At 40.6% G+C, this 18,475-nt stretch overlaps 1 protein-coding gene across 2 annotated transcripts in view; it reads left to right on the forward strand.

Moving 5' to 3' along the window:
* Positions 1-18,475, forward strand: part of MDGA2 (MAM domain containing glycosylphosphatidylinositol anchor 2) — a 732,231-nt gene that overhangs the window by 599,688 nt on the left and 114,068 nt on the right. For both annotated transcript variants that reach the window (XM_058163141.1, XM_058163142.1), the window contains one exon: positions 6,167-6,315. In XM_058163141.1, the coding sequence (XP_058019124.1) occupies positions 6,167-6,315 (149 nt within the window). The remainder of the gene's footprint in view (positions 1-6,166; positions 6,316-18,475) is intronic.

The raw sequence follows: 18,475 nt of genomic DNA on the forward strand, positions 1-18,475 counted from the left end.
ATGATAGTCATAGGGTACAAATGTAATACTTAATGATACAACCCTTAATGACAGTCATAGGCTACAATTAAGCAATCATGAAACAATCAATATCAGTATAAATCGTAAGGATACAAGCAACAAAGTTACAGTCATACAGTCATAAGTGGAAGGAGATGGGTGATGGGAACGATGAGAAGATCACTAATAGAGATTGATCAAGAATAGAACAGAGGCAATGAAACGCTGTGGAAAGCGAACGAAACTAAAATAACATAAAAGTAAAAATATCCTGATATATTATTGAAGGTAACTCTTTCTGTCCTCCAGCCTCAGATCTCTCTGTACCTCCGCAGTGAGGTACAACAGCAATGAACTCCTAACAAGATGCTTAGGAAAGTTAGCATGCAGATATTATGTGTTTTCAATCACATGTTCAGGTACAGTACATTTTAAGATTATCACTATCTGAGATAGAGAGAAATAAAATGAAAGGATTGCGAGATGGGGAGATGTGAATCACCATTCCAAGTAGAATTGGGTTTTGATTGCTTATTTATCCTATGACTATCACTAAGTGTTGTATCTTATGATTCATGGTGAATATATTTATAATAACTATGATCATGATTCATCACTTATAACTTTTATGTACACTGAGAGCTTATGCACCGAAGACAAATTCCTTGTGTGTCCAATCACACTTGGCCAATCAAGAATTCTATTCTATTCTATACTCATCAACATCTAATGGACTCAGAGACTTGACTGTTATTGTAATTATTCATAGGTGGGAGGGGGAGGACTTTCAGTGTTGTCAGCTTCCCACAAGGAAACTTAGTGTGGAAGCCTGCAATAAGTTGGAAGTTACTCCGACTCTCACTGCTTTTTTTGCCCACCTGTGATCCTTCTGTTTCTCTGTTTAGGTAAGAAAATATATCAGAAACAATGGCCCAAAGGGACATGGTTGCCTAGTTGAGTATAACACTTTCAGGTTCCGTGGTTCTTTTAGAAATGTAGGTTTCTCTCTCCCTCACCCCCCATCTCACAGCCTTTCATTTGCATTACTCTGTTGAACACAACCAACTTTGTTCCATATTGATTCTCCTGACAGTTCAGGTGACAGCTTCGTTACTTGAGGAATGTGATGCTTTTTCTCCCTTGCCCTGTGGAGACTGCACATTCATCATCAATGTGAGATGCCAGAGAGAGATAAGATATCTTCTGAAGCAAATAGCAATTGAAGTTCTCCTGCCTATGCTGACAAATGGCCATGTAGGTCTCCATTCAAGGCCAAGCATGACCATGATATTTTCACACCAGGAGCAGAGTTTCCTGAGAGAAGAAAAGTTCTCATGTCCATATATATATATATAAAGGTAGCTTAGGTATCCACCCATATATCTGATATCAATTAGTTTGATGAAGACCCAGATTGTTGGGGGCAATATTCTAGTTCTGTAAACCACTTAGAGGGGGCTGTGAAGCAGTACATATGTCTAAGCACTCTTGCTATTGCTATTTCATGGAGCCATTTATCTCTCCTGAAACTCAGCAGCCAAAGAAACTCCTGGGACATTCTTTTACCAAGAGTATAACTTTACTGAATATTTCATATGGGTACAGAAGTAGAAAAGCCAGTTTTAATGATATCACATGCAAACAGCATAGGAAAACTTACTCTTTCTCATCACCCCACCTACTCTGGACCTCCTATTGTTCAATTTCCACCAATAATTTGCACTCGCTTTGTTTTGGGAATGGTCTGTCTGCCTCGGGTGCTCCCAGCTGATGACCTCAGATATTGGGAACATCTCAGGCTTCCAGTTGGCACACTTGCATTCCAAATGACCTTCCCAGGCCTCCCTTATATTTCAATCTCTTCCCTCTCCCCCTTCCCTTACTATTGTCTGGTTGCAGGCAGCACTGCATAATGAGGCAACCATGACAGATTGACTGCTAACATGCTTAGCTTTCTTTTCAGTCAAAAAGGCCTACCAAAACAATCAATCAATATAGAGAGAGTGTCTGTGTAAAAGTTTGGAAATGCATTCCCAATCCCCTTTAAACTCACAAATTTTCTTCACCAAATGGTCCATCCAATATGTGTCTGTAATCTATCACTCTTAATTCGTACCGATCGCATAAACAAAGTTGTGTTAGCCAGCAGCAATTAATGTAGTGTAAAATCTGGCAAAGACTCATGCCTTCTACATTTATTGCTGACTGGAAACCTCTTATAGGCTTTTTGTGTGAACCAGGAAAAAAAAAATGAATGTATGATTTATGGTTTTGAGGATTCAACAGAATATAGGAAAAAAAGAGAGTTACACTGTAGCCATAGAGCAAGAGTGTCTATGGAGATTCTCAGTCATCCATGCCATGGTTGTCCCAAAGGTGCTTTTTCAAGAGGCAACTGGACTTTCTTTGTTTTTCTTTGACAATATTTCACTTCTCATTCAAGAAGCTTCTTCAGAGCAAGAGGTAAATTTATAATTTGACTTATAACTGATAAGTTTTATGAACTTATAACTGTACTGATGATGTCACTTAGTTTGGTAATGAAATAGCTGCAAGAAACCATCAAGCTCAGAGAGCACCAAGGACCCCACAGAACTTATAACTGCTGTAAAGAAGATCAGAAACTATTTCTTTGTATCTTTTTTCTTTGCTATTTTCTTTTTCCTTTTTTTATCTTTTTAAACATTTTTAATAAAATTATATAAACAAATAATAAAGAGCTTATTGCAACCTTTAGAACCTCCTCTCCTAGTTTTTATATTTTAAAAACATTTTTAATAAAATTATATACAAAAATAATAAAGGGCTTAGTTGCAACCTTTAAGAACCTCCTCCCCAAATGTTGCCACTGAATTTTGGCATTAATAGATGTGATTGTCCAATAACCCTTTCTTATATTCCTCCATCCTTCTTTCTTCTTCTTCCATCTTTTATATTCTTCTTCTGTCATCATGACAGCTGCCTTAACTGATGTCATGACTTGACTGTTGCCCATGTTGTCAGCCCTTTAGAGTAGCTTAAGAAATTAATCTAAATGAGTCTAAAACGATTTTTATTAGAATAGTTACAGTTATAGATTTTTGCAAATTTGCATGTTTTTCCCTCCGTCCCCCTTTGTGTAAATTAGGGAGGGCCTATCTAAGACATTTTCTGAAGTTTGTTTCTTGGACTGGGTTTAAGCTGTACTTTTCTGATCATTGTTTTGGTAATGGATCTTCCCACTGCCCTTCAAGTCTATGCCGCCTACACCTTTCTCCTTCTCACTTGCCCATTGTTACCAGATTTTCCAGCCATTTACCTTCCAACTCATGCATATCCTGTGTTTTCTTGCTATCCCGTCAAAATATTATTTTATGTAGACATTTCTTTAGCAGTACCATCCCTAAACTTAAGAAAACATAGGTTATTATTGATCACCCAACTCCTGGTATATTTTGCATACTGTCTGATGTTACTTGGTGCTACCATGGATTTGCTGCCTTGGTTTGATGGACTGGCATTTGCCAAGGCGAGGCATATAGATTTAGAAGGTATCTGAAAAGAACTGGACAAATTCAAAGATCAAACTACCCATAGCTACTAGTTTGAATGGCTGTTTGCTACCTCCTGAGTTATAGGCTTTGTACATTAAATATATAATGGAATGTGTGGGTGACCTTAGGAAATGAGAGAAAGAGATGCTGCTTAGGAAACAATTGTGACTTAACATAAAAGGTAAAGGTTTCCCTTGCATATATGTGCTAGTTGTTCCTGACTCTAGGGGGTGGTGTTCATCTCCGTTTCAAAGCTGAAGAGCCAGCGCTGTCTGAAGACTTCTTGGTGGTCATGTGGCCAGCATGACTAAATGCCAGAGGTGCATGGGAAGCTGTTGCCTTCCCACCAAAGGTGGTCCCTATTTTTCTACTTACATTTTTACATGCTTTCGAACTGCTAGGTTGGCAGAAGCTGGGACAAGTCACGGGATCTCACCCCATTATGCGGCACTAGGGATTTGAACCGCTGAACTGCCGACCTTTTGATTGGCAAGCTCAGCCACTGAGCCACCGCATCCCTTATGGCTTAACATAGGGTCCTCAAATCCTGGGACAAGCACTGGTCTGCAGTGTGCCAGAAACTGGGCCAAATGAGCCAAGCTCCATCTGCACATGTGTGGGATGTAGGCAGCATGGGGAAACACGCCCCCTGGTCCATGGAAAAATCTCTTTCCACAGAAGCAGGCCCTGTAGCCCAAAAGATTGGAGGCCTCTGGCTTACCGGCCAGAGAAACAAACTTAAGAAGGAGCCACCCTAATGGATAAAGCATTTAAAAGTGACAGCAGGGAGTTTGTACTTTCTGTTAATGTAGCCTTACCCTAAAGCAGAATTAACTAATTCTGTTAATGTGTAGACCTGTCTCCTGTTCTGGTTTGTCTGGGAAGGCTAACAAATATCATCTGCTGGGAAGCAGCAATGGGAAAAAATGGTTATTCTCTACGGCTGCATTATGAGATTCCTAAATGTATCTGGTCGAACAATATGTGATGCAGAAGACAGACTTGGTAAGCAGTTGACCTCATCTCCTCTCAGGGCTTTTCTATATTGTTGCATAAGGAAAATTGGCAAGAGAATATTGTTTTATGAATATTTAATTTGTTTTTATTGAATATTGAAATGAAGAATCAGCTTCAGATATTCAGACAAAGGCAAAGTAAGAACAGCTGGGGAGAATATTGGCAGTTGTTCAACACATAACTTGAAAGAAATGTTTGTTGTTATTCTTTGTACTTCCCCTTCTTGACTTATACTTGTACATTTTATTTTATTTTTTATTTATTTTTGTCACACAGTATATATAAGCATAAGCATGAAACAACTATACAACACATAAGCATATATATGAGTATGAGTATGTAATAACTATATTAATTGGATATAACGAAGGAAAACAATAGGACAGGAACGGTAGGCACGCTTGTGCTCTTATGCACGCCCCTTACAGACCTCTTAGGAATGGGGTGAGGTCAATGGTAGATAGTTTTTGGTTGAAGCTTTTGGGATTTTGGGAAGAGAACACAGAGTCAGGTAGTGTATTCCAAGCATTAACAACTCTGTTACTGAAGTCATATTTTCTGCAGTCAAGATTGGAGCGGTTAACATTAAACTTAAATCTATTGTGTGCTCGTGTATTGTTGCAATTGAAGCTGAAGTAGTCTTTGACAGGAAGGACATTGTAATAGATGATTCTATGAGTTAAACTCAGGTCATGTTGAAGGCGGCATAGTTCTAAATTTTCTAAACCCAGGATTTCAAGTCTGGTGGCATAAGGTATTTTGTTGTATTCGGAGGAGTGGAGTATTCTTCTTGTAAAATATTTCTGGATACGTTCAATTGTATTGATGTCAGAAATGTGGTATGGGTTCCAAACAGTCGAGCTGTATTCAAGAATTGGTCTAGTAAATGTTTTATATGCTCTGGTTAGTAGTGTAGTGTTTTTGGAGAAGAAGCTATGCAAGATTAGGTTTACAACTTTTAAAGCCTTTTTTGCAATGTAGTTACAGTGGGCTTTGGCACTTAGATCATTAGATATGAAAACTCCAAGATCTTTAACAGGGTGGGGGTCATCAGTAAGGTGATGTCCATCAAGCTTGTACTTAGTGTTTAGGTTCTTTTTTCAAATATGTAAGACTGAGCATTTGCTGATTGAGATTTTGAGTTGCCAAGTTTTAGACCATTCAGATAAGAAGTCCAGGTCTTTTTGGAGGATAGCTGTATTGTTGGTGGTGTTAAATAGTTTGACATCGTCAGCAAAGAGAACACAATTACTTGTAATATGGTCACAGAGATCATTAATGTATAATATGAAGAGTGTTGGTCCAAGAACGCTGCCTTGGGGAATGCCACTTTTAACAGGAACAGGGTTTGATAGAGCATTGCCAATTTTGACCACGTTGTCTGTTTGATAGAAAAGCTGTTATCCAATTGTGGAGGGGTCCTGAGATACCGTGTGATATTAGTTTTAGGAGAAGTTTATCATGTGCTACTGAGTCGAAGGCTTTACAGAAATCTATGTAGATTGCATCTATTGCTTTGCACTGATCAAGATTTGTAGTCCATATGTTTTTGCAGTGAAAAAGTTGTAAATTACATGATAATTTTTTTCTGAAACCAAATTGTTTATTACCTGTAGGCAAAGCATATGCTCCAGAATTCTACTATGACACCTACAATCCATTGTGGCAGAACAGAGCCCGTGTGTATGCCTACAGCCTGGAATGGACCCAAATGAATCCTGATGCTGTGGACCGCATCCTCACCTACCATCTTGGGATCCGGCAGGTGAGAACTTCAGGTGCTTTTCTGAAGGACCATTTCCTCGCTAACCAATATTGCTCTGCTTCTGTCACTTGTTTTTCATGGAGACTTTCAGTCTGAATGACAGTTAGATAAGAGGCGTTTTTGCTGTGGTGTAGAAAAGATGGCTCACTCATTGGTAAAATCAATTTGCACTTGCTGAGATGCAGGGTAGAGATGGGGGACAAAAGATATTTCCCTCGTTCAGCCAATATGGAGATGCAACAGGCAAGGTACAAATATAATATACAACAAACGCCGGAGAAGACGCCTAGAGAGTTCCTGGAGGTCCAGCCGCTCAGAGGCTGATCGGACACTAGTTAGATCCTATACTAGGACCTACCTAGTGGCATTGAGGGAAGCGAGGCGTTGCTACGCCTCCTCCCTCATTGCGTCGGCAGATAACCGCCCAGCTGCCCTGTTTCGGGTGACCCGCTCCCTCCTTCACCAGGGGGAGCGGGATGACCCGTTGCAGGGACGTGCTGAGGAGTTTAACGGTTATCTATACGATAAAATCGTTCAGCTTAAGGACGGTCTGGACCAAAATTGTGGCGATTCGGATGGGGCGTCTGAGGGCGGTCTTGGTGATGTTGTTTGGGATGAGTTTGACCCTGTGACTCCCGAGGACATGGACAGGTTGCTGGGTAGATTGAATGCCACCACGTGTTTACTGGACCCGTGCCCCTCCTGGCTGGTGCTGGCCACTCGGGAGGTGACACGAGGCTGGCTCCAGGGGATTACGAGTGCTTCCTTGTTGGAGGGAGCCTTCCGCCGCCTTGAAAGAGGCGGTGGTGAGGCCCTCCTCAAGAAGCCTTCCTGACCCGCTGTTTTAGGTAATTATCGTCCGGTCTCCAACCTTCGCTTCGCGGCGAAGGTTGTAGAGAGTATGGTGGCATATCAGTTTCCCCTGCACCTGGAGGAAACTGTCTATCTGGACCCGTTCCAGTCCGGCTTCCGGCCTGGTTACAGCACTGAGACGGCTTTGGTCGCGTTGGTGGATGATCTCTGGAGGGCCAGGGACAGGGGTTATTCCTCTGCCCTGGTCCTATTAGACCTCTCGGCGGCTTTCGATACCATCGACCATGGTATCCTGCTGCGCGGTTGGGGGATTGGGAGTGGAGGCACCGCTTATCGGTGGTTCTCCTCCTATCTCTCCGACCGTCGCAGACGGTGTTGACGGGGCAGAGGTCACCCCGCGCGCCTCACTTGTGGGGTGCCGCGGGGTCGATTCTCTCGCCTTCTGTTCAACATCTATATGAAGCCGCTGGGTGAGATCATCAGTGGTTTCGTGTGAGGTACCAGCTGTACGCTGATGACACCCAGCTGTACTTTTCCACACCGGCCACCCCAATGAAGCTATCAAGTGCTGTCCCGTGTTTGGAAGCCGACGGGTCTGGATGGGGAGAAACAGGCTCAAGCTCAATCCTCCAAGACAGAGTGGCTGTGGATGCCGGCATCTCGGTACAGTCAGCTGAGTCCGCGGCTGACTGTCGGAGCGAGTCATTGGCCCCGATGGAGAGGGTGCGCAATTTGGGCGTTCCCCTGGATGACCGGCTGTCTTTTGATGAACACCTGACGGCCGCCTCCAGGAGAGCTTTCCACCAGGTTCGCCTGGTGCGCCAATTGCGCCCCTTTCTAGACCGGGATGCCTTGTGCACAGTCACCACGCCTTGTGACGCCTCGCCTGGATTACTGCAATGCTCTCTACATGGGGCTCCCTTGAGGGGCATCCGAGGCTACAGTTAGTCCAGAACGCAGCTGCGCTGGTGATAGAGGGAGCCCTCGTGGCTCCCGAGTGACACCTATCCTGCGCAGGCTGCACTGGCTGCCTGTGGCCTTCCGGTGCGCTTCAAGGTCTTGGTGAACGCCTTTAAAGCGCCCATGGCATAGGGCCGAGTTACTTACGGGACCGCCTGCTGCTATCGAATACCTCTCACCGACCCGTGCGCTCTCACAGAGAGGGACTCCTCAGGGTGCCGTCGGCGCGACAGTGTCGTCTGGCGGCGCCCAGGGGAAGGGCCTTCTCTGTGGGGGCTCCCGCCCTCTGGGACGAACTCCCCCCAGGACTTCGCCAACTTCCGGACCTCCGAACCTTTCGCCGCGAGCTTAAAACCTACTTATTCATCTGCGCTGGCCTGGGTTAGTTTTTAAATTTATGGGTTTTTTAAACGGGTTTTAGCTCTAAATTTTAATTGTGGCCAATTTTAATAAGTTTTTTAGCTGCATTTTAATTGTATTTATATATTGTCTATTTTACTTGGCTGTGAACCGCCCTGAGTCCTCTGGGAGAAGGGCGGTATACAAATTCAATAAATAAATAAATAAATAAATAAATAAAATAAAATAATGCCAACTGCTTACAAAGCCTGTCATTTACAAACGTTCAACTAAAGTTTGTATGAAAAAAACTTCTCTTTGGCACCCATTATATTTTGAATGTCTTGATGGTGCAGGGGTGGGTAGCATCCCAAGAGATATTAAGACTTACATGGAAGGACGCCCAAATAAAGATTTTGTATTAGAAATAGTTTGGCCTCAATAGACAGATTTCATTAATATTCCTGCACTGGATATCTTCATATTGTTTGGTTAAGAATGGGGGATATTAATAGAATAGAATAGAATAGAATAGAATTTTTTATTGGCCAAGTGTGATTGGACACACAAGGAATTTGTCTTGGTGCATATGCTCTCAGTGTACATAAAAGAAAAGATACGTTCATCAAGGTACAACATTTACAACACAATTGATGATCAATATATCAATATAAATCATAAGGATTGCCAGCAACAAGTTATAGTCATACAGTCATAAGTGGAAAGAGATTGGCGATGGGAACTATGAAACGATTAATAGTAGTGCAGATTCAGAAATAGTCTGACAGTGTTGAGGGAATTATTTGTTTAGCAGAGTGATGGCCCTCGGGAAAAAACTGTTCTTGTGTCTAGTTGTTCTGGTGTGCAGTGCTCTATAGCGTCGTTTTGAAGGTAGGAGTTGAAACAGTTTATGTCCAGGATGCGAGGGATCTGCAAATATTACTTCTCTTTGTGTGGTTGCTAAATCCATAATTAGTTTCTAGTCAAGGCAGGCAGAAATTAGAGACAACCTTGTATTTTGAAATGCCGATGTTAAGCATAATATTTATTTACAAGAAAATATTTGGATCCTATGTAAGGACACAGGTATTCTTACCTCAGTGCTTTTGAAATGTGCTCTTTTGTCCAAGAAAGACAAACAATTATTTTTGGGCACAAAAGCTTTACAGAGATCTTTACAAATTAACAAAGTTGTAGGTCATCTAGTCCAATCCCCCACTAATAGAAGAATGTTGTATGAAATTAGGATTACTGTGAGCGATAAATATTTTACAATAGCCATGGCCCTTATGGTAGCCCAAACTTTTTCCTGCTCTTACTTCCAGTTAAAAAGAAACATAATACATTTAAATTATTTTTTAAAGTAGCATCCAAATGAGTTTAGTTCAGCAACAGAGATCTGTGTTGGCTCTTCTTCTAGCTTCCAGTCAATGGGGAAGTTTGCACAGAAACAAATGACATCACCCTAGATCTTGCCAAAAGCCATCATCGCGGTGTGGCTCAGGCTGTAAGAAGCCTGTTATTAAACACAGCTGCCTGCAATTACTGCAGGTTCTAGTCCCACCAGGCCCAAGGTTGACTCAGCCTTCCATCCTTTATAAGGTAGGTAAAATGAGGACCCAGATTGTTGGGGGGGGCAATAAGTTGACTTTGTATATAAATATACAAATAGGATGAGACTATTGCCTTACACAATGTAAGCCGCCCTGAGTCTTCGGAGAAGGGCGGGATATAAATGTAAATTTTTAAAAAAAATCCACCCTTTATTTGACAGACTGATTGAATGAAAAAGCTAAATCTTCCACAAGACTGCTTCTATGATGCAACATTTATTGGGCAATGGTACTGCAATTGTTAAAATCTTAGTATGTACCTGACTAACTGAAAGCTGGAAAAATATAGGGAAGCAGGCTGCTCTTAAAAGACTTGACTACCATATTTTTCAGACTATAAGACGTACCGGAGTATAAGATGCACCTTAGTTTTTGAGGAGGAAAATAAGAAAAAAGCTGATTGGTGGGTGAATGATCTCCTGGAATACCACCAATCAGCTGTTCCCAGAGTGAACTTTAGCAACAGATTTGTTGGTTGTGAGCTCTGCGCCTTGCTTTTTTTTCAGTCTCTGAAACCTCCCTTTAAGAGGCTTTTTTCAGCTTCTGAAACCTACTTTTCAGAGACTGGGCAGGGTTACATTCGGTGTATAAGACGCACCCAAAGTTTTAGCCTCTTTTAGGGGGGGAAAGGTGCGTCCTATACTCTGAAAAATATGGTAATTTACTCAGTGTTAGATTGGTCTAATACAGTGCTTCCCCATCTAGTGCTCCCCAGTTTCTTAAGACCACCAATCCAGGAATCCTTACCAACATCCCCAAAGAAAATCTGATAACTGCAGTCCATATACATATCAAAATAACCATATTAAGGAAAAATACAGTGCATTAAAGCATCTTAGGAAACAGAGCAGTGCAGTCAAGTTTCTTTATAGCCTTCTTTCCGCAAGTAGCCATTTTCCCTACATATATTCCACTTTTAGCTAGTCCATATTAAGTCCTTTTTATCTCCTAATATATCAGGTTCTTATGATATGAAGTATATGACTGGCTTTCCTAATTGCAATAGGATATAATGTAGATTCTTGGGCCTCAGCTTAGCATAATTTGCCAACACAGTCATTCTTTCTAATTTCTGAATAACAGTTTAGAAACGACCATATTTTGTTAACTCAGAAAACTGCTGCTTATTCATAAGCAACAATGAAGCAAATCATGATTTAATGTGATACGCAAATCAAATTAATCCCTCTCAGGGTTTTGATAATTCCAGGGTGACCCCATAAGATATATGTAAAGCAGTGGTGAAATCTGAACCGTTTTACAGTAGTTTTGCTGGCTGCGTATGTGCACCACACACCAAATGTGAGGTGTACACGTGCGCAGTGCATGCCAAAAGGAGACATGGGATAAATAGAACAGCGCACACAGGGGGGGTGATCAGCTGTGGTGCGCAATCTTTTTTTTTTTACTTTTAAAAGCATTTTTCCCCAACCTATTCGGCCAAAGAGGTTGTAAAAAAATGCTTTTAAAAGTAAAAAAAAAAGGTTCTGACAATTGTGCAGCTCAGCTGAGCATGGCGGGTGGGGGTGGGGCATGGATTTTTCTACCGGTTCTCCGAACCACCTGCCGCCATCGCTACCGGATCGGATGATCTGGTCTGAACTGGGAGCATTTCACCCCTGTTGTAATGGCAAATTGTGGAGAAGTAAAAGGTAGAAGGGTCCATGTTTTTGAGCTTTCCAGATGCATCTGATTGTCTACCATGTGACCCAGAAAAGGTAAAGGTTTCCCTTTTCTATCTCTTCTTCAAGAGGCAACTGGACTTTCTGGTTTTTCTTTGAAGACGTTTCGCTTCTTATACAAGTGAATAGAGCTGAAGAAGCTTCTTGGATGAGAATCTTCAAAGAAAAACCAGAAAGTCCAGTTGCCTCTTGAAAAAGCACCTTTGGGACAACCATGACCTGGATAACTGAGTATCTCCAGACATTTTCCTTTTCTATGCTCATCTCCATTTCTTAGCAGAGGGAGCTAGAATTGTCCAAAGACATTTCCGTGGTCATGTGGAAAGAATAACTATACACCAAAGTGCATGGAACACTCTTCCACTGAAGTAGTACCTATTTATCTACTCATGCTTGCATGCTTTCAAACTGCTAGGTAGGCAGGAGGTGTGACCCAGAAGGCTGGACTAAACGGTCCTTTGCCTCATCTATAGCGTTTTGTGTTATGTTAGTCAGCCTGGAGCTAGATATACTTTGGCCACCTAATGAGAAGGAAGAACTCACTGGAGAAGAACCTAATGCTGGGAAAGATTGAGGGCAAAAGAAGAAAGGGATGGCAGAGAACTAGGTGGCTGGATGGAGTCACTGAAGCAGTCGGGGTCAACTTAAATGGACTCCATAGGATGACAGAGGACAGAAAGGCCTGGAGGAATGTTGTTTATTTATTTTTATTTATTTATTATTTATTTTATCACAACAATATATATAAGTATCATAGAAAAAAGATTATATAGTGTATAAACATATATATGAGTAAATATTAGGAGGAATAAGCATATATATATATATATATATATATATATATATCTATATATATATATATATATATATATATATATATATATATATATATATATATATATATATATATATATATATATATATATATATATATATATATGAAGGAGAAAAAGAAAAACAATAGGCACGTTTGTGCTCTTATGCACGCCCCTTATGGTCCTCTTAGGAATGGGGTGAGGTCAATATTTGTCCATGGGGTTGCGATGGGTTGGCCACAAATTCCCATCTAACAACAAGAAAGAGCTAGATAAACAAAAGGCAAACTGAATGTATAAAATTCAGCTTTGGGATGAGAAGAGTGTATGGACTGTTAAGCAGAAACTCAAGTGGAGCTGTTCTGTTGTTATTAACTGGGTTATAAAGTTTACATTTGGCTGCCTTTTGAATCTAGTTTATCGGCCAGAGCAAGTGTACATGGTAAATGAATCATTCCATATATAAGGAACAACATAAGTACTTTGATTTCTTCATATATATATAAAGACTTCACATGTGGTACCTGTGAGTTCCTTTTTCTATTATGGTGGGACATGCTAAATGTTAACTGAAGCTTGTGTTTGAAAAGTAGGCCCCCGGGCAAAGCTTACAAGGCATTATCAAACAGCACTTGTGAAGATAAGCAGCTTTTGAATGAACTGACAGATCCATGATGGGAAGTTGGCTTACCTTGGCTCTTAAAGCAAGCTCAGATCTCAAAGACCGCAGCAGGATTTGGGTTCCTTGGTATCTGGTATGAAATTGCAGGAATTTTGCACTAGTTCAATGTGTGCTTCTTACTGCTAATGATATATATCTCTTGATGGGGCTGGTTGAAAAGGAGAAGCAAATTGTTTGGTCTTGTAATCAATCCACATTGCAAAAAAATGGACTAGCTGTGTGTTCATATCAGAAGCAGCATTTTCTAGAATAGACAGCTGCAGGGCAGAATAACCACTGTGAATCCGTGAGATTCACTGAAGCCGGTGATGTGCTGTAAGCACCAAATGATATTGATGGTTCATTTATCCACAAATCATTGCCTTTGGTTAACATTATTCAGTGCCATAACAACTGGGATTATTATGATTTTCAGTGAGAGGTTTTGGGCTGGTTAATTAATTAAATTGAAATGCAGCGATTAGATGAAAATACCTCTCTGAAGCAATATAAAACATTTATTTAAGCTGAAATTCCATCATCCCTGAGAGAAACGAGGTCCATGACAACTGTTAGACTTCCAGTTCCAGTTATGGAGAAAGTGATCTGCCCTTATAAGGTGAAAATCCAAACTGGAAGCTTGCCCCATTCTTTACTCAGATTTCCATGACGTGGTGTTCCAGATGTGAAACTCAGATGTCAGAGAGGCAGGAAAAGTAACGTGGCAAGAACTTGCCAGCTAAGGCTGCTTTTGTCTGCATCTAAATATTAGTGAGAGAGAAATTGGAAGAATAAATACATTCTGGTATCAGTGGAAAAGAATATTTGTAGCTTAGGTTTTATTTTTATTTATTTTTATTTATTTTATTTGTCATAACAGCATACATAAGCATAAGTATGAAGCAGCTATATAACATATAAGCATATATATGAGTATAAGCATGTAATAACTATATAAATTGGATATAACGAAAGGAAACAGTAGGACAGGAACGGTAGGCACGTTTGTGCTCTTATGCACGCCCCTTGTAGACCTCTTAGAGTGAGGTCAACAGTAGACAATTTTTGGTTGAAGCTTTGGGGGTTTTGAGTAGAGACCACAAAGTCAGGTAGTGTGTTCCAAGCACTAATAACTCTGTTACAGAAGTCATATTTTCTGCAATCAAGATTGAAGCGCTTAACATTAAATTTAAATCTATTATTTGCTCTTGTATTGTTGTGATTGAAGCTGAAGTAATCGTCAACAGGAAGGACATTGCAATAGATGATTCTTTTTTTTCTTTTTTTCTTTCTTTTTGTCACAACTGTATACACAAACAATTGTCATAGATAAAACAACATATCTTGAAGAATATATATATATATATATATATATGTAAAAAAATATGCATCAACTATATCAATTTGATATAATGAAGGAAACAATAGGACAGGAACGGTAGGCACTTTTGTGCTCTTATGCACGCCCCTTATTATTATTCTATGAGTTAAACATAGGTCCTGTCGAAGGCGGTTGAACTTAAGGTCATTGGTACTCTCTGAACTTGGTCACATTCTTGCAGATGTTTCATTACTCAACTAGATTACAAGGATGATGTTACCAGTGGTGAGTTGCTACCAGTTCTCCCCAATTCGGGAGAGCCGGTAGCGGAGATGTTGAAGTGTCAGCGAACCAGTTGGCTCCAACCGTCATTTGGGCCCTTCCGCCCACCCCTGCGCTATACCTACCTTTATTCCCCCATTTTTAGCACAGTTTGAAAGCCGCGGCAGAGTGGATTGCACTACCTGAGCTGTTCAGAAAATCAAAGTGCATGCGCAAAGTGAACTGGTGGTAGCACGGGTTAGAAACTACCACTGGATGTTACCTAGTTGGGTAATGACATGTCTTGCAGGAAAATAACCAAGCTCAAAGAGCACCAAGGACTCCACATTCTGATATGCTGGACAGTACAAAATATGGTTTTTCTCTTATTGGGGGTATCATAAACCCAGAAAAGCTTTCATTCTTGAGAATGCTCAAACTCAGACTTTCCATAAGCCACAACCACGTTTGCTTTGCTCATTCTTGGCAGAGAAATCTAGCATTAAAAGTGGTTTAGCAATTAGGAATCAAGAATGTTCTCTTCCGGAATCCCTTTTCAGAGTGTTAATCCATTTGTTGGGCAGAAGATATTTGAATTGAGTTGTTTATTATCACATCTTTACTAATTTCCATCTGTAGTCACATCTTCCTCAAATGTCGTCAGCAGTTAATTAAAATTCCGTTGATAAGGCCATTAAAATATGCAACCTTCATTTCAAGGTCTGAAATGTGTCAGCAAGTCAAATTGAGTGTGGGCCAAAAAGAATTTGTCTGTGTCATCTGGTCATGATTCAACGTGATTAGATAACTTGCTTAGCATATCACAAAGGCCAGACTTAATTGTGGTATGTTTTCAGCTCAAAGTAGCAGGTAGGTGTTATCTCTGTTTAAGAGCTTGTAGGACCCTTATCAATCCCTACTATTGCATTGGTAAATAGCCATTTTCTTAAAAAAAAAAAACATGTGGTCATAGGACCTGCTGGGGGTGAACTACTGCCTAATTGAGAATGGAAAACAGTAGTGGCCAAAATTGTGGAAACCTTTTGGAAAAAGTGTATTTTTCAGGTGTGATGATTAATAACATCATTTTTATTTTTTTTTGAGTTTCAAGATAATCATATTCCACTGCTGGAATGGTCTGGGAATAACCCAGACCTTAACCCAATTGAAAATCTATGGAGCCAACTAAAGAAACTTGTTAGTCAGAAGCGCCCCAGCAATAAAACCCAGTTAATAGAAGCAATCATTCAACCTTGGTTTCACATTATAACAGCTGCAGAACTGAAAGACTGAGTTCACTCCATGGGAAGATGTTGTAAGGCCGTAATTCATGGTAAAGGTTACCCAACTAAGTATTAACTGACATGGTGATAATTTTTGTATATCTCATTTTTTCTGTGGTGATAATTTTTGTATATCTCATTTTTTCAACGTGTTTCCCTTTTCTTCTTCATACTGTAACTACTATTCTAATAGCAAATCCTTCATAAAAGTTATTGCGTTACATTCTTGATTAAATGATCTTTCCATTGATATCTAATTTTATGGTACTACTCCCCCCAAAAAGTGATGTTATTAGCTAGTTTTAGAAAATACACTTTTCCCAAAAGGTTTCCACATTTTTGGCCACTACTGTAAATGCTAGGCGGAAGAAAGTTGAACCAGTATTTGTCCTCTCCAAAAAAGGGACATCGCTTACTTCTAAAATATATAAGGAGAACGTATTCATTCTCTTCTGTCTTTTTTCTTTTAACTTTTCCAAACCCTACTTTATAGTAGCATCAGACTCTTTGAAGAATAGAGACTCTTTCCCCACTCCCCCCCCCCCCCAGCTTTCTCAGATGACTTTTGTGACATTGCACAGTCAAGCGGCAGTTCCCAAAAGTGGCAGAAAATCAGATTCTTCTTCAGTATCTGCCAGGTCTTTAAGTCAAGTCCCCACAGTGGCAGCCTTGGGAGCTGCACGACAAACTGTAGGCAGAGAGTGATCATTTTCTGCCACTTCACAATGCAACTCTTCTTGATTTCAAAGGTGGCTTTATTGCTGCAATATCTTCCATAGTCAGGGTGTTAATTAGATGCTTTTCCCTGTTAACACCTGCTGAGCATTTGCTGAGAGATAGCTTGCCCTGTGATGTGTTCAAGATGTCTCTAATTGCAGACACATTTGAAAAAAAGCAGCTTTCCCCCACCCCTTTCTACCTTCCCCACTGATGGAAACCAGAAAAATAAGAGGATGTATGCTAAATGATAACAGCTTGATCTGTTTATAGGAAAGGATATCTCTTGCTCCATGACTGCAAGCATCTCCAAAATCTTGCACATAATGTTAAGCTTGAGAGATATAAGATAACTTTTACTGTCTTTTTTTTTTTCTTACTGTGAGCACACCGGCCCATATTAAAAATATTACCTGCTCTCAAGAGAAGGTATATATCTACCCAAACAATGAAATAACACACATATACACATGGTATATACATACATAAATATATACCTGCTACATGCATACATACATACCTACATACATACATATCAGGGTGGTATTCACTTACCTTCGCTACCGGTTCGCAAATGTGAGCGTGCACCTTCCGCGCATGCTCAGAGTGTCAAAAACATGGATAAATGGGATGTGATGACATCCGGGCAGGTGGGTGGAGCCTCCCACAGCCGCCGCCACCATTTCGCCCGAACTGGATAGAACTGGCTGAATACTACCACTTACATACTGTATGTACATACATACACATACACACACACACATCTTCTTTTAATGACCCCATAATCCATTGCGGGGTGGAGTTTGGGCAACTGAATCAAGCTAGCAGACTGTTTACTGGCCGGATGCCCTCCCTGTTGCCAATACGGAGTTTTGTTCAGCAGATATATTCTTTTTGTGCCCAGAGAAAGAAATACCTGCCTCTACCTAGGATCAAACTCACAGCCTCCTGATTGTGAGGATTACACACACACAGAGAGAGGTTGATGCTCTATGGAACAAAACAGATTGAATAGATGTTCTGCTTCGGATACCATGAAGTTTGCTCCCAGAAGGTAACAAGGAAAACAAGACATAAAGAGGATGTGTAGCATCCCAGACAATCCTGCAGATTCTGCTCAAGCATCCCTTATATGCTACAGTATGTCCTGGATAAAAGGAAATGAACTACCAATGATCTTTTCTGCCAACCTCACCACTCTCTGCACTGCCTTCCTGTCTGAAGTAATAATGCTTCCAAACTGGTCAGTACTGCAATATGATAGGATGCTCTTGATTGTCCCTCTGTAGAAAGTGGTAAGGACAGGGAAAGGAAGATGAACTTTTCTCATGCAATGCACAAAATGCAGGCACTATTCTACTCGCTTCACCAGTTTGCAGTGATCATCTATTAATGATTACACACTCCATGTACAAACAATTATGTTTACTTTGTATTTTCTCTGGGGGAAATTGGATTGAGAGCTGTACTGCCAGATACCTTTCACTGGGATAGAGTTCTATATGGAATGTAATGGAACAATATGGGTGCATAAAACTGCACAGCTTTAAGGATTTTTGCAAGATTCTCCACCATATTACTTTCTTCTCTATCTCACACCATGGCGCTAATGCAGTAGGAATTTTGCATTCTCCAAATGCAGATCCCTACAACTCCCAAGAAGGCTGTATGAGGTGAAACAATATATGGGGCAAA

This window comes from Ahaetulla prasina, chromosome 1 (assembly GCF_028640845.1).
Source record: "Ahaetulla prasina isolate Xishuangbanna chromosome 1, ASM2864084v1, whole genome shotgun sequence".
NCBI lineage: Eukaryota > Metazoa > Chordata > Lepidosauria > Squamata > Colubridae > Ahaetulla > Ahaetulla prasina.